We start from the raw sequence: 24,137 nt of genomic DNA, 5'->3' as shown, positions 1-24,137 counted from the left end.
ATGTAAATATATAATTGTAGATAGTTTATAATACTATTTTTCTATTTTTAAAAACTTTAAAAGACATGTTCAGTACCTTTTTGCAACTTGCTTTTTCTTCAGGGTTTCCTTTGGGATTTACCCATCTTGATTGTGTATTGCTTATTTATCCGTTTAACTGCTATGTAGTATTTCATTTATGAATAAGACACAGTGTACGTGTCCATTCTCCTGTTGCTGCCTTTTTTCTTTGGTTTTAGGATTCATTTTCTGCCAGTGCTTTAGACTAACAACAAATCACCTCTTTTTTTTGCTCACCAGTTCTGTCTGCATATGTCCTTTCCTGTCCTAGAACTCTTTATTCTGATTGATTTTCATCTTGCTGCGGGATTATCTTAGATTATTTCAGAGGAAGTGCACGGGTGGAATACTTTGAGTCCTTGAAAGCCTGGAAACTTTTTGTTCTGTTCTAGCATTGGATGCTTGGGCAGTTACAGAATTTGAGGTGTTCACAGTCCTTGTTCCTAAGAATCGGACAGCCATATTCAGCGTTACACAGGTTAAGGTTATGATTTCTCTGCTCTTCTGGAATTCCTGCCTTATGTTGAGAACTAGGTCTGACCTAGCCTGTGCTCCACCTCCTCTACCTCCAAATATGCCTTCCTTGATTCTTGGCACACTATATATTTACTCATTTATCTTTTAGTGTATTGTTTGAATCAGGATCCCTGATGGTGCAGTGGTTAAGAGCTAGGACTACTAACCAAAAGGTCGGCAGTTTGAATCTGCCAGCCGCTCTTTGGAAACCCTATGGGGCAGTTCTGCTCTGTCCTGTAGGATCATTATGAGCTGAAATTGACTCGACGGCAACAGGTTTGGTTTGGTTTGAATCAGATGGACATAAGCTTCACGGGGTTCCTTGATCCGTCTCTTGAGCCTCCTTACAGTGTAAGTTCCCTTTTGTCCCTTCTTTTTCCCTGATATTTATTTGTTGAAGAAACTGGATTATTTGTCCTGTAGAATTTTCCACAGTCTGGATTTTGCTGATTGCATCTCTGTGGCAGGGATTAGCATATTCTTCTGTCTTCTGTGTTTCCTGTGAATGAGGGGTTGGCCCTACACCTGTACTGCCTGGTACGGCAGCCACCAGCCATGTGTGGCATCCAGCACTTGAAGTGTGGCTGGTCCAAATTACAATGTGCTGTGAGTGTCACGCACGTTGGATTTGGAAAACTTAGTATGAAAAAAATGTAAGCTGTGTCAATAATTACTGCGTTAACTATGTTAAAGTAAAAATATTTTGGATATACTGAGTTAAATACAATATTAAAATTTCACCTGTTTGTTTTTACTTTTTTAATGTGATTACTAGAAGATTCCACATGTAGACACATTGCATTTCTGTTGGACAACTCTGATCTAGAGCTTGATCAGATTCAGAATTTTTGTGTTTAGAAAAATTACTTCATAAGTAATGTTGTGTTCTTCCATCAGAGCACATGACATCTGCTTGTTCTTTTTGTGATGTTTATAGCCACTTTTGATCAAAGCCTAGATTCGATACCAAAAAAGCCTAAACCCATTGCCATCAAGTAAATTCTGACTGATAGTGACTCTATAGGACGGAGTAGAACTGCCCCATAGGGTCTCCAAGGAGTGGCTAGTGGATTTGAACTGCAGGCCTCTTGGATAGCAGCTGTAGCTCTTAACTACTGTGCCACCAGGGCTCCCTAGATTCAATAGAGGTTACAAAATTCTGATATTCTAATTCTTTTTTTTCTTTTATTGTCTGGAATGCCACTTCACAGAGAAACTTATCTTCGTCTGCTATCATGCAGTGGTTTAGTTCATATCCAAAAGGCAAGATAATGCTTACTTGTCTCACTTTATATGCCAGTTTTCAAGGTAATGAATTGGCTTTTTAGCACCCCGTTCCCTGCTCCATGTCTAATTTGTCACTTGTTCTTCAATATCATTAGGAACACATGGGCTTAAACATTTGCGTTTCAGTCCATTCTGGTTATAAATGGTATTAATGCTAAAGTTATTATCTCTTTTTTTTTTTTAAGATAATATTTTATTGTGTTTTCAGTGACTATTTACATAGTTTAGGTTCCCATTCAACAATTTCTACACAAGTTCTTCAGTGACAGTGGTTACATTCTTCACAATACATGAACAATCTCATTATTTCTGTTCTGCTTGTTCTGTTTCTATTAATCTAGTTTCCTTGTCCCTTTACATTCTCATTTTTGTTTTATAGTAATTGTTGATCATTTGGTCTCATATAGGTGATTTTTTTTTTTTTTCAAGGGACACAGTACTTATGGGTGACCTCGGGTTAGTTTCAGTTGAAGGTTGAAGAGTAACTCAGGGCAGTAGTATCAGGGAGTCATCCAGTCTCAACCAGTCCAGTAAGTCTGTTTTGTTTTTTAGGAATTCGAGGCTCTGTTCAGTATTTTTCTCCCATTCCATCAGTGTCTGTTGTAGCCTTGATTAGAATGGTTGGTAGTGGTAGCTGGGCACCATCTAGCTCTTCTGGTTTCAGGGTGGATGATGCCATGGTTCATGTAGACTCTGCTGTACACCAATTTCTCCTTTGAGTCTTTAGTTTCCTTCTTTCCCTTGCTCTGGACGAGTAGAGACCAATAGTTGTATCTTAAATAACCACTTGCAAGCTTTTAAGACCCCAGACACTACTCACCAAACTATGATGTAGAACGTAACTTTATGAACTACATTATGCCAGTTAACTGAGATGTTCTAAGAGGCTATGGTCCTAGTTCTTCAACCCAGATATCCAATCCCTTGAGATATTTGTTGTTGTTAGGTGCCGTCGAGTCAGTTCTGACTCACCGCGACCCTGTGTACCACAGAACGAAACACTTCCCAGTCATGTGCCATCCTTACAGTGGTTGTTATGCTTGACCCCATGGTTGCAGCCACTGTGTCACTCCATCTTGTTGAGGTCTTCATCTTTTCCACTGACCCTGTACTTTGCCAAGCATGATGTCCTTCTCCAGGGACTGATCCCTTCTGACAACTTGTCCAAAGTATGTAAGACGCAGTCTTGCCATCCTTGCTTCTAAGGAACATTCCGGTTGTACTTCTTCTAAGACAGATTTGTTCGTTCTTTTGGCAGTCCATGGTATATTCAATATTCTTCGCCAGCACCACAATTCAAAGACATCAATTCTGCTTAGGTCTTCCTTATTCATTGTCCAGCTTTCACATGCATATGGTGTGATATAGAATACCACGGCTTGGGTCAGGCGCGCCTTAGTCTTCAAGGTAACATATTGGCTTTTCAACACTTTGAAGAGGTCCTTTGCAGCAGATTTGCCCAATGCAATGCATCTTTTGATTCCTTGACTGCTGCCTCCATGGGTGTTGATTGTGGATCCAGGTAAAATGAAATCCTTGGCAACTTCAATCTTTTCTCCGTTTATCATGATGTGGTTTATTGGTCCAGTTGTGAGGATTTTTGTTTTCTTTATGTTGAGGTGTCATCCATACTGAAAGCTGTCATCTTTGATCTTCATCAGTAATTAATTCAAGTCCTCTTCCCTTTCAGCAAGCAAGGTTGTGTCATCTGCATAATGCAGGTCTTTAATGAGTCTTCCTCCAACCCTGATGCCCCGTTCTTCTTCATACAGTCCAGCTATATGAAGATATATGAGATATTTCGTTTGTCTAAAAAGTATCTGGAACTGTGCCCTTGTGTGCTTTCTTATGTATGTGAATATATGTGCCTACAGTTACACATATGCATATACGTGCACATAGGCAAACACTTATATTCAAAAACCAAACCTGTTAACTGTTGAATTGATTCCAATTCAGCAGCCCTATAAGACAGAGTAGAACTGCCCCACAGGGTTTTCAAGGCAGTAAATCTTTAGGAAAGCAGATGGCCACATATTTCTCCTGCAAGAGCGACTGGTGGGTTTGAACTGCCGACCTTTGGTCAGCAGCCAAGCACTTAACCACTGTGCCACCTGAGCTCTCTGTATACCTCTGTTGTTGCTGCTGTTGTTAGGTGCCATCAAGTCGGTGCCGACTCATAGCGACCCTGTGCACAACAGAACAAAACACTGCCCAGTCCTGCGCCATCCTTACGGTCGTTGTTACGCTTGAGCTCATTGTTGCAGCCACTGTGTCAATCTACCTCTTTGAGGGTCTTCCTCTTTTCCGCATACCCTGTACTCTGCTAAGCATGATGTCCTTCTCCAGGGACTGATCCCTCCTGACAACATGTCGAAAGTATGTAAGACTCAGTCTCCGTTGTTGCCTCTAAGGAACATTCTGATTGTACTTCGTCTAAGACAGATTTGTTCGTTCTTTTGGCAGTCCATGGTATATTCAATATTCTTTGCCAACACCACAATTTTATACACATCTATGCCTACATACACCCATATATACCTGCACATATATTTTTTGGTTGTTTTTGCTGTTGTTTCAAAATTATATATGTGGTAACAGTTACCAATAAGTCCTATTTTCTTGTGTACTTTTTTTTTTTAATTTTATTGAGGTTCAGGTGAAAGCATACAGCGCAGATTAGTTTCTTATTTAAAAATTTCTACGCAAATTGTTTCGTGACATTGGTTCCAATCTGCAGTGTGTTACCTTTATTTAAATACAAATTTTAAAACTTATTTTCAAAATCACAATAATACTTGTACATGACAAAAATAAAACACTACAAAAAAGATAAAGATACAAAATAGAAAGTGGGTCTTCCCATTGTCAGTCCTTCTAAGGAAACCACTGTAACAGTAGATAGCCTTCTTGAATCCTCTCAGAAAAACCCACGTATGTCTCCTTTAAAAAATGTGTGCAACCAGGATTGCATGTTCACGCGTGGTTCTTCACTCTTCTTACTTTCAGTTAGCATCTCTGGAGGTTTTTTCTTCCATATTCACACGTACAAAGTAGCCTTATTCTTCTTTCAAAATTCTATAGACCTCTATTTTACGGATGTTCCATTATTGAACCCACTGCCTGTGGATGAGCATTTGTGTGGTTTCTGGTTTGGTTTTGGTTTTCTTTGCTTTCATATGATAACAGGCTAGTTGATATGCTCGTAAGGTCCTCTTGCATTTACTTCTGCGAGAATATCTACCAGGTATGTTCCTACCTATGAGATTGCTGGGTCAAAGGATAGCGTGCTTTTTTTTTTTAATAACAGCTTTATTGAGATAGAATTTGCATGCCATATGATTCACCCTTTAAAAGTATGTGATAGTCACAGAAATGTGCAACCATCATCACCATAATCAATTTTAGAATACTTTTGTCACCCCAAAAAGAAAGACTGTTCATTGGCAGTCATTTCTCCTTAACCCCTCAGCTTTATGCAACCACTGAACTGCCTTCTGTCTCTAGATTTGCCTGTTCTGGACATTTCAAATAAACAGAATTATACAATATGTGGCCTTTAGTGTCTAGGTTCTTCCACTTCATGTAACGCTTCAAGGTTCAACTGCTTTGTAGCATGTATCAGTACTTCATGTCTTTGTAGTACTGAATATTATTCCTTGGTATGACTGTATCACATTTTGTTAATCCGTTCGTCAGTTGATGGACATTTAGGTTGTTTTTGCATTTTGGCTGTTGTGGATAATAATGCTGTAAACATTTGTGTACTAGTGTTTGTGTGGACTTTTTTTTTTTTTTTTTTCTGTTACTCTTGGTTGTATACCTAGGAGTGGAATTACTGGGTAATATGGTAACTCTGCGTTTGAAAGAACAAGGGGATACTTGCTGGAGTCATACAACTCTGCAGGTAGCCCCTGACTTATGACAGGGTTCTGTTCCAGCAATTCTGTTGTAAGTCAGTTCAGACGTAAATCAAGTACCTCTTTTTTTTTTTGTTTCCATTATTATTGCCTTTTAGTATCCGTATCTTTATAAATCCAATCTTTGAACATCTGCAAGTGAACATCTGAGAATGATAATATCGGCAAATTACATGCTGCGACATTGCTTGTAGTACATATTACTAACAATAAGATGTACAAAAACAAAGACAGCTGTAAGTCATTGTAGCTCTAATAAGTTGTAAGCAGGGGACTACCAGTATTTGCCTTTAAACAATGCTAGTTTGAGAACTTACTGATACAAAATAAATTAAAAAATCTGTTTTGGTGCTACCAAATTGTAAACGTGAATGGGAAAGAAAACTTGACCTGACTCCAAGAAGTGAAAATCTAGGAGACCGTAGGACAAGTGGCAACAAAGGGGCTATTAGTTGTTACTATCATTTTGATCCCCCACATGTCTGACAGTTTGTGGTACTGTGGGGGCATACGTGTTGCTGTGATACTGGAAGCTGTGCCATCGGTATTTACATACCAGCAGGGTCACCCATGGAGGACAGGTTTCAACTGAGCTTCTAGACTAAGACAGACTAGGAAGAAGGATCTAGCAGTCTATTTTTGAAAAGAATCAGCCAGTGAAAACCTTATGAATAGCAGAACATTGTCTGATATAGTGCCAGAAGATGAGCCCCCCAGGTTGGAAGGCACTCAAAAGATGCCTGGGGAAGAGCTGCCTCCTTAAAGTACAGTCGTCCTTAATGACGTGGATGGAGTAAAGCTTTCGGGACCTTCATTTGCTGATGTGGCATAACTCAAAATGAGAAGAAACAGCTGCAAACACCCATTAATAATCAGAACCTGGAACATACGACGTATGAATCTGGGAAAAATTGGGAATTGTGAAAAATGAAACGGAACGCATAGACATCGATATCCTAGGTATTAGTGAGCTCAAATGGACTGGTATTGGCCATTTTGAATCGGATAGTCATACAGTCTACTATGCTAGGAATGACAACTTGAAGAGGAATGGTGTTGCACTGATCATCAGAAAGAACATTTCAAGATCTATCCTGAAGTACAACGCTGTCAGTGATAGGATAATATCCACATGCCTACAAGGAAGACCAGTTAATACAACTATTATTCAAATTTACGCATCAACCACTAAGGGCAAAGATGAAATTGAAGGTTTTTATCAGCTTCTGCAGTCTGAAATTGATAGAACATGCAATCAGGATGTATTGATTAATTACTAGTAATTGGAATGCAAAAGTGGGAAACAAAGAAGAAAGATCAGTAGTTGGAAAATATGGCCTTGGTGACAGAAACAATGCCAGAGATCAAATGATAGAATTTTGCAAGACTAATGACTTTTTTTTTAATAATTCTTATTCCGCTTTAAATGAAAGTTTACAAATCGTCAGTCTCTCACACAAAAACCCATATACACCTTGCTATACACTCCCAATTACTCTCCCCCTAATGAGACAGCCTGCTCTCTCCCTCCATTCTCTCTTTTTGTGTCCTTTTTGCCAGCTTCTAACCCCCTCCCCCCTCTCATCTCCCCTCCAGGCAGGAGATGCAAACATAGTCTCAAGTGTCCAGCTGATCCAAGAAGCTCACTCCTCACCAGCATCCCTCTCCAACCCATTGTCCAGTTCAATCCATGTCTGAAGAGTTGGCTTCGGGAATGATTCCTGTCCTGGGGCAACAGAAGTTCTGGGGGCCATGACCACCGGGGTCCTTCTAGTCTCAGTCAGACCATTAAGTCTGGTCTTATGAGAATTTGGGGTCTGCTTCCCACTGCTCTCCTGCTCCCTCAGGGGTTCTCTGTTGTGTTCCCTGTCAGGGCAGTCATCGGTTGTAGCTGGGCACCATCTAGTCTTCTGGTCTCAGGATGATGTAGTCTCTGGTTCATGTGGCCCTTTCTGTCTCTTGGGCTTGTAATCACCTTGGTGTTCTTCATCCTCCTTTGATCCAGGTGGGTTGAGACCAACTGATGCATCTTAGATTGCTGCTTACTAGCGTTTAAGACCCCAGACGCCACTCTTCAAAGTGGGATGCAGAATGTTTTGTTAGTAGATTTTATTATGCCAATTGACTTAGATGTCCCCTGAAACCATGGTCCCCAGACCCCTGCCCCTGCTACGCTGGCCTTCGAAGCATTCAGTTTATTCAGGAAACTTCTTTGCTTTTGGTTTAGTCCAGTTGTGCCGACCGCCCCTGTATTTGTGTGCTGTCTTTCCCTTCACCTAAAGTAGTTCTTATCTACTGTCTAATCAGTGAATACCCCTCTCCCACCTTCCCTCCCTCCCTCTTCTCGTAACCACAAAAGAATGTTTTCTCAGTTTAAACTATTTCTCAAGTTCTTATAATAGTGGTCTTATACAATATTTGTCCTTTTGTAACTGACTAATTTCACTTAGCATAATGCCTTCCAGGTTTTTCCATGTTATGGAATGTTTCACAGATTCCTCACTGTTCTTTATCGATGCATGGTATTCCATTGTGTGAATATACCATAATTTATCCATTCATCCATTGATGGTCATCTTGGTTGCTTCCATGTTTTCGCTATTGTAAACAGTGCTGCAATAAACATGGGTGTGCATATATCTGTTTGTGTAAAGGCTCTTATTTCTCTAGGATATATTCCAAGGAGTGGGATTGCTGGATCGTATGGTAGTTCTTTTTCTAACTTTTTAAGGAAGCACCAAATCGATTTCCAAAGTGGTTGTACCATTTGACATTCCCACCAGCAGTGTAGAAGTGTTCCAATCTCTCCACAGCCTCTCCAACATTTATTATTTTGTGTTTTTTGGATTAATGCCACCCTTGTTGGAGTGAAGATGAAATCTCATTGTAGTTTTGATCTGCATTTCTCTAATGGCTGATGATCATGAACATTTCCTCATATATCTGTTAGCTACCTGAATGTCTTCTTCAGTGAAGTGTCTATTCATATCTTTTGCCCATTTTTTAATTGGGTTATTTGTCTTTTTGCAGTGGAGTTTTTGCAGTATCATATAGATTTTAGAGATCAGGCAGTGATCAGAAATGTCATAGCTAAAAACTTTCCCAGTCTGTAGGTAGATTTTTACTCTTTTGTTGAAGTCTTTGGATGAGCATAAGTGTTTGTTTTTTAGGAGCTCCCAGTTATCTAGCTTTTCTTCTACGTTCTTTATAACATTTTCTATACTGTTTATGCCATATATTAGGGCTCCTAACTTTGTCCCTATTTTTTCTTCCATGATCTTTATCGTTTTAGATTTAGGTCTTTGATCGATTTTGGGTTAGTTTTTGTGCATGGAGTGAGGTATGGGTCTTGTTTCATTTTTTTGCAGATGGGTATCCAATTATGCTAGCACCATTTCTTAAAAAGACTGTCTTTTCCCCATTTAGCTGTTTTGGGGCCTTTGTCAAATATCAGCTACTCATATGTGGATGGATTTATGTCTGGATTCTCAATTCTGTTCCGTTGGTCCATGTATCTGTTGTACCAGTACCAGGCTGTTTTGACTACTGTGGCGATGGAATAGGTTCAAGACTAATGACTTTTTCATTGCAAATACCTGTTTTCACCAACATAAATGGGCTGATCATATGCTTCCCCTTGAAATGGTTGAATGTTGACTGATTCTTTTTGGTATAATGACTCTGTATTCCTTCCATCTTCTTTTGATGCTTCCTTTGTCGTTTAATATTTTCCCCATAGAATTCTTTGCAAATGCAACGCAAGGCTTGAATTTTTTCTTCAGTTCTTTTAGCTTGAGAAACACCAAGCGTGTTCTTCCCTTTTGGTTTTCTGTCTCCAGCTCTTTGCACATGTTATTTTAATGCTTTACTTTGTCTTCTTGAGCTGCCCTTTGAAATCTTCTGTTAAGTTCTTTTACTTCATTTCTTCCTTTTGCTTTAGTTGCTCAACGTTTGAGAGCAAGATTCAGAATCTCCTCTGACATCCATCTTGGTCTTTTCTTTCTTTCCTGTCTTTTCAGCGACCTCTTGCTTTCTTCATGTGTGATGTCATTGCACAACTCGTCTGGTCTTCCGTCATTAGCGTTCAGCACGTCAAATCGGCTCTTGAGAAGGTCTCTAAATTCAGGTGGGATATACTCAAGGTCGTATTTTGGCTCTTGTGGACTTTCTCTGATTTTGTTCACTTTCAACTTGAACTTGCATATGACCAGTTGATGAGCAGTGTGTTCCACAGTTGGCCCCTGGCCTTACATGCTGTCTATGTCTCTATAGCTTCTGTGTATTAAAAGCCAAGGGTTTACAGCAATCATTCCAATTCCAATCTAACACCTCAGAGTTCATTCTCATTAGCCTTCCTTCTTTCCATATTTGTAAGTTTCTTCTCTGAGGATGAGGAAGCTAGACACCATTACTCTCAATCCTACTTTATTTGTTCATTCTCTCGACTATGCAGACCACCCCCTTAGTTGCTGGCTGTCACTCATCCCTGGCCTTACTGGCCCCATCATTGAAGGGAGCCTTGCCAGTTGAATTTCCAGCTGCAGTCACAGCGTCCATGCTACCAGTTGAATCTCTGTCCCAGGTGGGCTTGTACTGACCACACTAGTCCAGGCCTGGTCCTGCCAACATTCTGCCCATGGGCCTAGCACTGGTCCTCACTGTACCACTTCAGTTCCTGGCCCCCACCAAAGGAAATGGATAATGGCTTGGGTTGGACAAATGTTTATATGATGGCGGACTAGGGTTGTAATTAGAAGTGTAAACTCTGGAACTAGACCACCTGAGTTCAAATCCCAGTGTTAGAATTACTAGCTACGTGACTTTGGTCAAGTTAATTAATTTCTTTCTCAGCTTCCTCATCTGTAAAAATGAGGATGATAATACTACCTACCTCATAAGGATCTATGAAAATTGGAAAATATATAAGAAGTACCTAGACATAGTAAGTGCTACATCCCAGTAAGTGATTGCTGTTGTTATTAATTACTCATTCATTAGAATGTAAACCTGACAAAGGTGGTGGTGTTTATCTCTTATTCGTGGATATATTCCCCCCATCTAAACCAGCATGTAGCAGTTGCTCGGTAAATATTTTTTGAGTGAATAGCCATATTAAGACATAATTGGGGTTAACTGGTTACATAATAGCGAGCATGTCTTTTACATATTAAGTTGAAAGCTTAGTTTTCAGAAAGTGGAATTACAGCTATCACTATGAGTCGGAATCACCTCAGCGGCAATGGGTTTTCTTGGTAGGATGGGCTTAGATTTTCTGAGAATCTTTATCAGTGATGGTGGCTGAAATAAAACTCTCCCCACCTTTTTTGTTATAAAATTATATCTCGTCTCTTTTTAAGTCGACATGGATTAATGGCTCTTACCTTTGTCTTCTTAGGACCTCCTTTCACCCACCAGAGAACACCACAGAAAATGGTATATTATGGGAAAACGTCCTGTAAAGACAACTATGAACATTACATTGAGATAATCAAGTATGTGTTCAGCTCTTACAAGAGAGAGTCACCTCTTATCATCAACACGATGGGATGGGTGACAGGTGAGCACAATTGACATGTGCCAGTGCCAGCTTTTTGCTGTCAGCTATCCATGTTGAACCCTTCTCACTGATTACTTTGTCTTGGGTTAGGTGTAACCTTTTCTTGTAGGAACATGCGGTTGCCCCACAGTACATTAATGGTGCCTGTGTCATCTATTCCTTGCAGACAATGGGCTCTTACTTCTCATCGATCTCATCCGACTGCTGTCGCCCAGCCACGTCGTTCAGTTCAGTTCTGGCCGAAGTAAATACATGCCAAACCTCACCCCCGATTATGTGGATGACACTGATGGCTTATACACAAAAAGCAGGCCCAAGATAAGAGATCGAGGATTCCACCTTCCAGAAGCAGAAAATTTGGAGTATGCTGATGATGAAAGAGAGAGTCCAGTTGTATTTCCTGGACATAAACTGATATGCGTTCGATCAGAGTTTGCGTTTAGAAAAACTCCAAGAAATAGGTAAATAAAGAATCACCATTCAGCTAGAGAGTTACATTTTCTTCAGTTTAACGAGGCCTTCTGTTCTCAGTGCCTTCATAGAAATAGTTGTCTCAAATTTTTCAAATCTCCTTCACACCTATAAAATTATAAAGGCATCAGTTATTTTCTGAGCCGTTATTTTCCCAACTGAAATACTCAGACACGCCTCTGGGTGTGGTTGCCAGGAGCTTCGACGTCAAGGAGCGTCTTCTCGGGTGTTTTCCAGTCGGGCTGGGTCAAAGCAGGGACTGCAGATGCTAGGGTCCTAAACAGCTTAAGAAAACAGCCCAGTTCTCTGGAAGTGTCATCTGCGCAACAACAAATGCACCTCTGTTGTTGAATGGGAGGGGAGCATGTAAGGTTGAATCTCTACTGACCTGGCTCTGGTTTACTTTTCAGAGAATCACATAACAGAGTTCTTCGTGAATTGGCAGTCTTAGGTTACCTTGGCAAGCTGCAGCCCCCAGATCCAAGATCAGTTTCTCCTTTACATGGTCTGACACCCTACCAGGTAATCCGAAGTCTTGCGAGAGAAATTGTCTTTATTTTGTTAACAAGCACTTACATGGCTTCCTGTGTGCCAGGTAGTGTTCTAGCTACTTTGTAACTCTTCACCCACTTAATCCTGAAACAACATACGATGTAGGTTCTGTAAGTATCCCCCGTTTTACCGTTAGGGAAACTGAGATGCAGAGAGGCTAAGTGATCCTGCTGAACTGGTGGAGCTGGAATTCAAACCCAGGCAGTGTAACTCCAAAATCCATGTTCTTAACTGTTGCTCTCTGCTTGGTATAAGTGTGGTTACGTGCTGGCTGAGAACGTTCTACCTACTCCCAGTGATGGTGCTGGGATTGAAACCTAGGCAGTCCAGCTCCAGTCCTTTCACTTATTCAATGTCCGTGACTCAGTTTTTCATCTGTAGAGTAGAGATAGTACCAGTACGTTGTAGAATGACTGTATAGATTAAACAATGTTCAGAAAAGCACTCTTAAGGTATTTGATATCGTTGTTGTCAGAAGTAGATTATAACGTCAGAGTATTTGCAACTTGAAATCCAAAATGTTGAGAATTGTTTTGGGAAAAAATCATCATAATGTTAGGATTCAGGATGATGAAAGATCAAAAATACCAGGTAGCATTTCTTAAACACTTGCACTGTGCTATGCACTCTTCTAAGACTGTGTTAACTCACTGACTCACAACGGTCCTGCTACCACTCCCATTTTACAGATGATAAAACAGGCCAGGGATGTTGAGTCAACCTGCCCAAAGTGGCATAGTAAAAGGTTGAGCTGGGATTTAAGCCCAGGCAGCCTGACTGAGGGCCCAGAGACTTAATCCCCTGCTGTAAAGCCCCTCCAAGGTGGAGCACTCATGGGTGCCAGGTGCTGTTCTGACACTGTATGTGGAATGGCTCACTCACTGGCTCTTCAGGGCAACCCTGTGAGGTTAGTGCCATTATCGTCCCCTGGTGACAGCTTAGAAGACCGTGTCCCAGTCAGGATGAGCCACTTGGCCAGAGGTCACACAGCCAGAGGTGGTGGGCCTGGCTTCCATGTCAGCTCCCCTGGAGAATCTTGGGCAGTTCTTTTAGTGGGCAAGGGGACCTTGGTTTATTGGGTCACTTATCCCTGTGGAGATGCTCTGTAACTAAACCTGCGACAATCTGTCAGTAATTTAACTTCATGCCCTTTGGTGGTTTCAGTTTTATTTTTGAAGCCTAAGTAATATGTGTTACAAAATACTTTTTTATTCTAAAACTTTGGAACTACCCAGAAAGTTAAGGAGCCTTGATGGCGCAATGATTAAGCACTTGCCTGCTAACCAAAAGGTTAGCAGTTCAAACCCACCCAGCGGCTCTGCGGTAGAAAGACCTGGCCATCTGCTTCTGTAAAGATACAGCGTAGAAAACCCTACGGGGCAGTTCTCCTGTGTCACGTGGGGCCACCATGAGTCAGAATTGAGTCAGTGGGACCCAAAAACAACAGTCCAGGAAGTTCCATGTTAAAGGTAGTTACTTATCTCGTGCTTTAGGAATAGCCTCAATAGGTTATATTAGGAAATGAGTGGGGGCCTGTTCTCCCTGTTTTGACTTGTATTGTTTACCATAGGAGACCCCTCCATAAATGGGGTTTTCACACTTACTTAGCTGAACGTCTCCCTCTAACTCATTCAGGACACCTCCAAACTTTCATTTTATGTGTCCATTTAAACAAAGACATTCTGAACATTCGGCTTAGATTCCTAGCAAACATAGCTGGTACACAAGAACTATGTAAATTCCTTAGGTTCGCTGCATTAAAGCAGTGACACTCTCACCAAACACTGGTTAGTATTGTTGTCCATAGATAATTTTGGATAGTCAGTCTGGTAGACAGAGCTTTAGATAGCTGGCTAGTCATCTGTAAGAATTACAAGCAGCCTGTCAAGGTCGAGTTCATGGAGGGCAGTGTGTGTTGATTTTCCAGGTCCCCTTCAATGCAGTCGCGCTGCGAATCACGCACGCTGATGTTGCCCCTACCCACATCATGTATGCTGTGAACGCCAGCTGGGTTGGCCTCTGCAAGATCCAGGATGAAGTCAGAGGCTACGTGAACGGGCCCATCTTGCTCACCCAGACTCCCCTTTGTGACTGTGTGGGGTTCGGTGAGTCTGAGAGGGTAAAACATGCCCGTGCCGTTAATCAAATGGGTTTACTTCTGTAACTGTCGATAACTGGCTTCACTCTGGTGGGGATAATGGAGCTGTTTTCAGCTGGAGTGATCAGGGAACTGTTCACCCTTCTATACCAGGTACCTTTGGAGGCTAGAGACCAGGAAGGAGAGCAGCTTTTTTCTCAGCCTCTCCTGCCAGCTTTTCTAAATGTAGGATTCCTCAGGTCTGCATCATAGCCCTCTTCTTCTCACTTGACACTTTTTCTTCAGGCCTTCTTATCCACTGCTGGGCTTTAAGTCCATCTTTAGGCTAACCACCCCATTGGACCCTCCAGCACAGTGTGGCATCTGAGCCCCAGCTTGCCAGTGGACATCTCCACTGGGGTGTCTCACTGCATCTTGACCTGATGTGTCCAACACTGAGCTCTTGGTGGGACCTGGACCTCTCCCACCCACCCACACCATCTCCTCTTGTTCCCAGGCCTGTGAATGGTCCCTTCATTCCTTCTGTTGTTCCCATTAGACCCCTGCGTTGTCCTTGACACCTCTTCTCCTTCATTCACCACATCCAACACATTAGCAAGTTTTGTAGTTTCTGTTTTCAAAGTATGCCAGGTTCTTCCCCTTTTCTCTGTGTTCGTCTAAGCCACTGGAAAAGCTGCTTAACCAGACCCTCACTTCTTCTCTTAAAATCCCTTCTCACAGTCAAGTGATCTGATCACAGATAAGAGTATGTCCCGTCCTGTCACTTCCCATTGCATATTAAGCTGCAGCACTGGGTCCCTGCCTCCGTTGCTACCCCTGTCGCACATTATTGTGCCCTGGCTCACAGAGGTCAGTCAGTGTCTGTAGGCGTTCATGGAAGGCAACTGGGCCTACGTGACCCAAAGATAGCACTCTCCTTGAGTAATTAAATACACTTTTCAGGTTGGATACAACACTGTCCTTTTCAAAAGCATTATCACATAAATTGTCATTTAATATAGAACCATAAAGCAGGAATTGATAATGGAGAAATGTTGAGTCATCCGCTTTGTGTTCTTCAATGGTAGATTTTATCCCTGTCTTGTGCTCACCTTACTTAAAACCTAATCTAGCATTTTTGCGTTTAGGCAGTTTTGGCTCCTTACAGCTGCGCAAGGGGAAGGGTACGAATACTGCGTCTCTTCATGCTTTGCTTTTTCAAAGCAAAACGGTTGAAACTGACACTCGATTTTAAATGGTGGGTAGGTTTGTTTTCTTTCTGAAAGGATGAGTTTTGCATTGTGAGTATGTCTTCAAGGGATCTGCAGAGGGATTGACATGGAGAAGAGGCTTTACTACATCCTCACCCCTGTACCCCCAGAAGAGCTAAGAGACGTGAACTGTCTGCTGATTGGAGCTGTCTCCGTCCCACAGTGTGTCTTCAAGAGCCAGGTGAGTGTGATTCCCAGGGCCACCTCGGGAGGGAGTCTGGCTGTGTCCATAATAGAGAAAGCGAGGAACTGCTGTTGGGGCTAGAGTCAAATGAACAGGTTATTGTTTGGGAAACTTACACTTGGTTGTAGGGCCTGAATGTGGCATGATGGAGTATCAGGGTGGTTGCAAAGATCTGAGGCCATGAGTCGCCATCACTCTGGGCCGAGGGCCCTGTGGTAGAGCCATGATCGCAGGAGTAGATTGTGTAGGAGAAGAGAGCAGAGGTTGCCTCCCTCAGATCACCCCTTCCTAACAATGGCCTTCAGGTGCACCCAGGGGAAGGTGCTGGGTTGCTGCGTATTGGCCAAGGGCATCCCAAGGGTATTGGTGAGCCCCCAAAGCCAAACCATGGGGGCTGCAAGTAGAGTGGGAGCCAGTGGATATTCCTACTTGTCTTACCTGCTTGATTTGCATACTCAAGAGAGAGACACAGACACGCCCTCATGCTGTTTGTTGATACATTTGTGGAATTGTACAGAAAGGAGGCATAGTCACATTTGCAATTGGGCTGATTGTTTTAAGTGGGCCCTTTGAGCTGGAGGGGGCGGGTGCTTAGAGGCCCTTACCACTGGAGTCTCACTTTGTGTGTGTGTGTGTGTGTGCTTTAGATGAAGGTTTAGAGAACAAATTAGTTTCTCGTTAAACAGTTAATACACATATTGTTTTGTGACATTGGTTGTCAGCCCTGCAACATGTCAACATCTTCCCCTTCTTGATCTTGCATTCCCCATTTCGATTTGTCCAGCTATCCTGTCCCCTCCTGCCTTCTTATCCTTGCCCCTCGGCTGGTGTTCCCTTCTAATCTCGTACACGTGGTTGAGCTACATGTATCATTGTTTGGTTTATGGTCCTGTCTATTCTTTGGCTGAAGGGTGAACTTCAGGAGTGACTTCATTACTGAGTTAAAAGGGTGTCCAGGGGCCATACTCTTGGGGTTTCTCCAGCCTCTGTTGAAGTCTCACTTTTAACACAGTCTTGTGGGGAAGAAATAAAGTAGTGCGGACTCTGATTGCCTGGATTTGGAGTGTTTCCATCTATTTTCTTTGTTTCTGTTTCAGTGTGGATTTGAAGGAACAATACCTTACGTCACAACAGATTATAATTTTAGCCTTCCTGGAGCACGAGACAAAATTGGAGCAAGAGACTCTGAGCAAAACTATGAAGAGAAAAGACACCTGAGGCCTAAACTATATCGAAAAATGTACCGATACTGATGTTTTTAAAAAGGGGAGAAATTTGCCTACCAGAAGGCTTGATTGGTGGTGTTTTATGGAAACGAATGGTGCACTTACCTAGTAAACAGTATTTCTATATAATTCATGAGTATGTTCAATAGTAAACATTTTGGAGTTTCTCTCGTCTTAAAGCTACACGATCGAGAAAGTTAATTATACCTCTCATTCATAGTAGCAGCAGAGAAAAGTACACCATTAAAACAATATGGTTGATCCTGAAAGCTCTGCAAGATTCTGGTAGTTGGAACCTGGATAAAAATAGGGAAATTGGGGCCACAAAAATATACCAGGGAGGAAGGGAGGATGGCGAGCGGGATCTGAGGAACAATGGGCCATGAAGACTGACTCAGTTCTTGCCGGAGTGCCGTGCAGATTGAGGGAGGGGACCCCGACCGGGTTTCCTCCTTGGCTTCTGGATGGATGGTCACACCCTGGGTGCTCCTTCTTATTTCCTGTTCATTTGATTCTAAATAAGTTATCTTCCATTGATGGGTTGTGTGATAAAAGATGATGTTTGGTGTGTTAAATTTAATCAGGGTTTAATAGATGAAAGTTTGGACTCAAGAGCTCTTAACATCTTTTTTAACTGTATGATATAATGCTGAAGAAATTATTCTCAAATCTGGATAGCATCTCCTCCGGGCTCTTTAAAACTATCGTTAAGTTCTCATCGAAGGCTGAAGATTCAACCATGGGGCAGAACTGGAAACAAGAATGTTTGGAAGAAGGACTGGCAGACCAACTCTTGTGAAAAGGCTTTGGGCAGCCAGACATGAACTTGTGCATATGAACAACAGTGCCATTTAGAGCTTCCTCCAAGGGGTACGGAAGACTGGGGTTGATGCCATTTTCCTGCAGAAAAAAACAATGAAGAGCCATTCTTTGTCTTCTGGGTAGTCATGAGTCTTTATGTTCTGAGGCTGAAAGTGATTTTTGTAAACCAGGGCAATCGGGCCAGGTTGTATCATTTCTGCATTTAAAGATGGTGAGTTACTTAACTGGGGCAGCATTTCAAACTGGTATTGTAACCATATCATCAGAATTAATGGACAGCTTCCTGGCATGATCATGTGGAGGGTAGCTACTGGGATGTGTGAGTCTTAACATTGATGTTTATTTAAACCGTTGATTACCCATGTCTTAAGTACTTTGTGGTGGCTCTTCAGCATATTATAGACCCACATGAGAGGACAGGAACCCTCTGTCACCCTCCTCGGCACCCTAGAGACCACTTAAGTTTGAGCCTTTTAGTTGTCTCTTATTTACGTCCAAATTTAGCTTGTACCTGTTTTTCTCTCTTGGTCTTACAAAGAGTTTTAACCAATGATCCACCACCATCAACTTGTCTCTTTCTCCAGTTCTTTATATCTATATAGGTCATTAGCAGCAAGTCTCTAGAAGAATGAAAGTTGTTAGGTACCATCGAGTCGGTACCAACTCACAGCGACTCTGTGTACAACAGAATGAAACACTGGGCTGTCCTCACAGTTGTTGTTATGCTTGAGCCTAGTGTTGAAGCCACTGTGTCAGTCCATCTCTTTGAGGGTCTTCCTCTTTTTTGCTGACCCCCTACTTTACCAAGCATGATATCCTTCTCCAGGAACTGATCCCTCCTGATAACATGTCCAAAGTCTGTGAGACATAGTCTCGCCATCCTTGCTTCTAAGAAGCATTCTGGTCGTACTTTTTCCAAGACAGATTTGTTCACTCTTTACAGTCCATGATATATTCAGTATTCTCCAACACCATAATTCTAAGACGTCAATTCTTCAGTCTTCCCTAAGTCATTGTCCAGCCTTAGCGTACATATGAGGTGATTAAAAACACGGCTTGGGTCGACACACCTTAGTCTTCAAGGTGACATATTTGCCTTTCAACACCTTTGCAGAATGGAAGTGGTGGCCCTGTGATTTGGGTTTTTAGTAAATCCAGCTTCGCGTTTAGCCCAGTTATCCTTCTGGCCATTCAGGATGTCCTGTCTTCAGTCTCCATCAGTGAAGAAAAAACCATTGTCACTAGAGGGAGCTGTTGGCCATTCATTAGGTGGCTCTTATTAGGGCTAGAGTTGGCCCTAGGAGCTTGTGTCGGACTTTTCCCAGGGGGTTAAGAGATCCTGCTGACTTGCTCTGGGATCAGCTCCAGGTTTGTTTGGTCAGACCCATAATGGTGCTATCCTCCCTGGGTGTTTGACCATTTGATTATGAATGTTAATAGCCTAGATATCAGAGAAAGAATGGAATTGGTCCTTTATTCATTTCTACAGTCTCTTGTGGCTTAGAATGGGAAATACAGAGTTCTGTATTGAATTATTTTTTACAAAAACGTAATATTTTGTGTGTGTGGTTTCCAATGTAGTTGTTTCTGTTGGTTACTGTCAAGTCAGTTTTAACTCAGCGACCCCACATATGCAGAGTAGAACTGATCCATAGGGTGTTCAGGGCTGTGACTTTTTGGAAGCAGATCACCAGACCTTTGTCCCCAGGTGCTGCTGGATGGGTTCTAACTGCCAACCTTTGGGCTAGTAGTCAAGTTCTTAAGTGCGCCACCCAGGGACTTCCAAAGTAGCACATGCGGTTTTTTTTAAAAATTATATAAATATATGGCGCAGAAAGTGAAAACTCTTAATTGCCTATATTTAAGTTTCTTTACGATCAGTTCTTTTCTAAAGAGATCCATTAATAGGAAAAGTAGGTATGAAAATAAATGAGAATATTCTCAATTTATAGGATTTGTTTTATTTCATAAGCAAAGATAGTTCAGTTGGTCCATCTGTCTGACATTTCCACCTTCTTGGAAGCAGAGACTCGATATATCTTCTCTGGAACCATGGCTTGGATGTTGATGTGAGAAAGGGGCGGGGGGAATGTTCAAGCAGGCGCCTCAAGTGCCCTGGAGAGGAGAGCGTGTGGGCTGTGAGACCCCAGGCTGGGCAGAGGGCTTCCATGTCCTCCACCTGGACCCCTTCCCCAGGCAGGTACTTAGCCTGCCAGACACTCGGGTTTCTGCTCGCCAGGCAGGTAGTGAGGGTCAAATGAGATCATGTGGCCTGGACATGGGCAAGGAGTTCTTTTCAAGGTACCAGATGGTGACTTCTTTTAATTGTCTAATAGTTTTTTTTTAGGTTTGGATGGCAATGTGGTGGTAAGACAGTAGGCTTTGATAGTAGAGCTTTGAGTTCAAATCCTAGCTCTGCCGTTTGGTAGCAGTATAACTGAGGAAGATATTTAAGCTCATGGAGCCTGCTTGCCCCCTTTTAAGATGGGGTAATAGTTCCTCTTCCAGCATTCCGGTGTGAGACACAGTCTACCACATGTCAACTATTGGTGTGCGGTCTGTCTCTGATTAGATTATAAACTCTTGGAAGGCAGGGCCCACTTGTAATCCTCACAGCTATGTATGAATGATGCAGAAACTGGATGTTTGAAGCTACAGCGTCCGCTTCTGCCCTCCTGCCTCTAGGTAGTGTTGCCTTAAAGCTATCCTTGTGAACCAGTGTCCTGTTTTTATTTAAAGGGCTCTAAGGAAGCAGGTTCATGGCCTCTTTTGAACCCACTCATTCCAGGGTTTTTTTCTTAAACCCACATATATTTTATAAACAAATTACATGTAGAACATTAGGTTTAAGTCAACCACCACATAGTCACTGTTAATGCTGTGATATCCTCTTATCTGGTATTTTCTGTACATATGTGTGTGCGTGTGTGTTTCGTGGCTTTTTTTTAAACAAAATTGTCCTACTGTGTGTGGTTTTTCTATTCAGTGTTTTTCATTTAACATGAACTTCTGTATCATTAAATATTTTTGAAAGCATGAATTTAATTTCTGTGTAATTTTATTATGTAACTAGATCATTTTATTACACAAAATTATTTAAATGCTTAGAAATTATGGCAAAAACATTTGGGAAAAAAAAACTCTGAAAAGGGGCTAATAAAATCTGGATGCCAGAAGTGAGGAGGAGTTAGGAATCTCCAGCAAATGTTTGTGCCTTCTTTCCATTTCAGTACTGAGTGCAGTGGGAATTAAACTTTTTCTGCTTGGGTCCAAGTATGTAACTTAAGAGGATGTGTGCCCTTTCCGTGCTGTCTTTGAAAGTATATTAGAAGGAAAGAAGATTTTGCTCCCTGAGGAGCTCAAATTAAAAAAAGAAAGAAAGCAAGAAACCTGGGGTCTGCCTGTGCTCTGCTCTTGGAGCTTCTCCTCATGGCTGGCCTGGCAGAGAGAAAGCCTTGGCCGACAGGCTGAGTCTGAACAGTGGCTAAAATAAATGTGGGGGCCATCTGTGCAGTAAGGGGGAAAATGCTCACGTGACACTTCAGGCCTTTGCAGAAAGACCTTGCTAAGTTAAATATTTCCAAGGCTTTGCCAGGAAAAAGCAGGGTAGGGGGCTGACTGGGGGGGCAGTCTGTGAGGAGACACACAGTTGAGCTGGCGAGGGGAAACAGGTCTGATCTGGAAATGCCGCAAGCTGAGTAAGCAAGATCTAGGCATCGGCAAATAGAGCTGAGCTGGGCAGACAATGTGTTGGGCTCAGAAGCCAAGGGTTGCTATGGCAACTGGCCGTGGTGCTGCTCTGGCGCTCAGCAGACTGAGGCTCAGGTTTTTCTAAGGCTTTGGAACTTGCTCGGGTCTCTGGGCTGTAAACCTTTGCCTGGCAGGGGGAAGCTACCAAACTTTGAGGCCTTCCTCCTAGCAAGGGGGTCCAGCAGAGGGGCTTCTGCTGGTCGACAGGTCTTTGGGGCATTGTTTTCTGGGAAAAGAGGGAAGGCATCTACCAAGGCAGCCAGCAGTGTAAAAAGTCTTCCAGGGAGCAAATGGGTACTTGGGAATGGAAAATCTAAAGGAAAAAAATCCACTACCAAGGAAACCCAATGAGCGCTGTGGTTGCGTGGCCCATACGTTGAAATCTACAGCACCCGGGGGGCCTGTGTTGGAGCAGAACACATTGCTCCATGGTTTTCTGTTCAGCCGGATTCAGCTAGAGGAATTAAAAAGTGGAGCTATGTCTGGGAGAAGCCCTCAGTGTTTGCACTGCCAGTGGACAGAGAGGGACGGACACCAGTGTGCCTGACCAAGAGGCCCTCAGTGCTGGCACGTGGCTCAGGGCTGGGCCAGACCCAGCCACCCGAGGTCAAGCATGAATTCAGTCCTGACAGAATACGGGTCTCCGCCTCGGAGCTGGCTTGGCCAGCGCATGGGCACTGGTGAGTGTTTTCTTCCTCTCTTGTCCAGAGAGGAGGGCTGAGGACGGAGAAGAGGGGGCTTTGCAGGGCTTGGAGGGGCTACCAAGACCCCACACTTGCCGAGTCAGCTGATAATTAAACTAGGCCCTTTAAGACCCTGTGAGCCTCCTCCTAGAAGTCCCTGGGTGGCTGAAACAATTAGGCACTTGGCTACTACTAGCAGAAAGGTTGGTGGCTTAAATCTATCCAGAGATACCTCAAAAGAAAGGCCTGGTGATCTACTTCTGAAAAATCAGTTACTGAAAACCGTATGAAGCACAGATCTACTCTGACACCCTTGGGGTCACCATGAGTTAGAGTTAACTCAGTGGCAACTGATTTTTGTTGTTTTTTAAAGCCGCCTTCTGCATGCTGGGTATGTTCAGCCCCCGTGTCCTCATCGATCAATGAGTTAATGAATTAAGAGCACGGAGGTCAAGGCCCTTGAGTCCAAGAGGCTTCAGCCATCAACTCTGGTTTGTGGACAGAGAGAATGTGCTGTTTGTTAAGGAGGTAGAGGGAAGAAGCTTTCAGTTTCAGCTCCCCAACTCCTGAAAGAAGAAAGGGCAGGACACTTTCTTAAAGGTTGCTCTAGTGCGGAGCTGATTTGCTGGGATGGCTGGTGGTGGTGCTGGTTCTCCAGTTTTCTGTAAGGTGAAAGGTAGGAGGAATGTGCCCAAGACCCTTCAAGCAATTAGATTGTGTGCGTTTGAGTATGTCCCCATTGCCCAGATGGTCTGGAACGGGCTCCCACTCTTGCCTTTGCAGCTCTCTCAGGGAGGGCCATGAAATTGCCCCTAAACCATCAGTATTTTTAAGTCTCCTTCTATTTTCTTTTTCTAATATATACCATGACACATTGGGTGTTGTGTTCATGGACTCAAAGAACACTCCAACACCCCAGAGTTGGAGCTCTGGCCTGGGAAACACCCCATTCCTGGCCAAAAAGGAATGACCTGGGGCTGAGCTGGCCACCCCTCTGATTGCACTCAAATAGAGCCCCATTCCAACCTTCATCTGCCCCCACCCCCACCATGACTGGCCCAAGACAGATTCATGAACAGTGAGTCACGGAGCAATCATCCCGACACCCACACGGGCCCTCAGTGCAGGTAATCCCCTTCCCAGGAAGTGGTCTGAGCTTCAGACTCTCCCTTCCTCTGGCTCATCCCCACAAGTACAGCTTACCTGTGCTCTCTGCTGGGGGTAGCCAGATAATAGAAATTAATTGGAGTGATCCACATTGGGTAGAAGGGTATGAGCATTTTACATTTTAATAGATATTTCCAGATTGCCATCCAGGAAAGTAGTGCCAGTTATTTTCCCATCAGTGGAGTATTTTGGCCCTTTGTATATGTACTCCGTCTGGTCATCATCTTCCATGAGCCTGCCCCTGACGTATGAGGGTGGGTGGCTGGGCAGGTGTCCCCTTACTTGGTCTTCAGGCATTTTTCTATCCACTCCCATTACTGAAATGCCGTGGCGCTTAGCGGAGGTGCAATGGCAGCTGCAGCAGGATCTAACAACATCCATCTAGGACCTCTGAGGGTGGAGGGCATCAAGGGCACACTAAGCATAATTTTGTTATCTTATTAGTTTTCCTACTTCAAAGGACCCTCTTATACAGGAAGTTGTTAATAATATAGCTTACAGAGGCAACAGACCTGTGTTGAATCACAGCTGTCCTACTTACTAGCTGTATGACCGTAGACAAATCACTGTAGCTTTCTGAGCTTCAATTTCATT

General features: G+C 42.9%; 1 protein-coding gene across 1 annotated transcript in view; it reads left to right on the top strand.

Annotated features, from left to right (window-relative positions):
• NOL9 (nucleolar protein 9) overlaps positions 1 to 20,983 on the top strand; it is a 38,717-nt gene extending 17,734 nt beyond the window's left edge. The window contains exons 7-12 of the mRNA XM_003413192.4: positions 11,179 to 11,340; positions 11,507 to 11,801; positions 12,222 to 12,333; positions 14,291 to 14,468; positions 15,759 to 15,892; positions 16,993 to 20,983. Of these exons, the coding sequence (XP_003413240.2) occupies positions 11,179 to 11,340; positions 11,507 to 11,801; positions 12,222 to 12,333; positions 14,291 to 14,468; positions 15,759 to 15,892; positions 16,993 to 17,148 (1,037 nt within the window). The 3' untranslated portion in view covers positions 17,149 to 20,983. The remainder of the gene's footprint in view (positions 1 to 11,178; positions 11,341 to 11,506; positions 11,802 to 12,221; positions 12,334 to 14,290; positions 14,469 to 15,758; positions 15,893 to 16,992) is intronic.
• Positions 20,984 to 24,137: the final 3,154 nt, after the last annotated feature.

This window comes from Loxodonta africana, chromosome 3 (assembly GCF_030014295.1).
Source record: "Loxodonta africana isolate mLoxAfr1 chromosome 3, mLoxAfr1.hap2, whole genome shotgun sequence".
Classification (NCBI taxonomy): Eukaryota; Metazoa; Chordata; class Mammalia; order Proboscidea; family Elephantidae; genus Loxodonta; species Loxodonta africana.
Note: the sequence above shows the minus strand (reverse complement) of the source record. Positions and strands in the feature narration are given on the sequence as shown.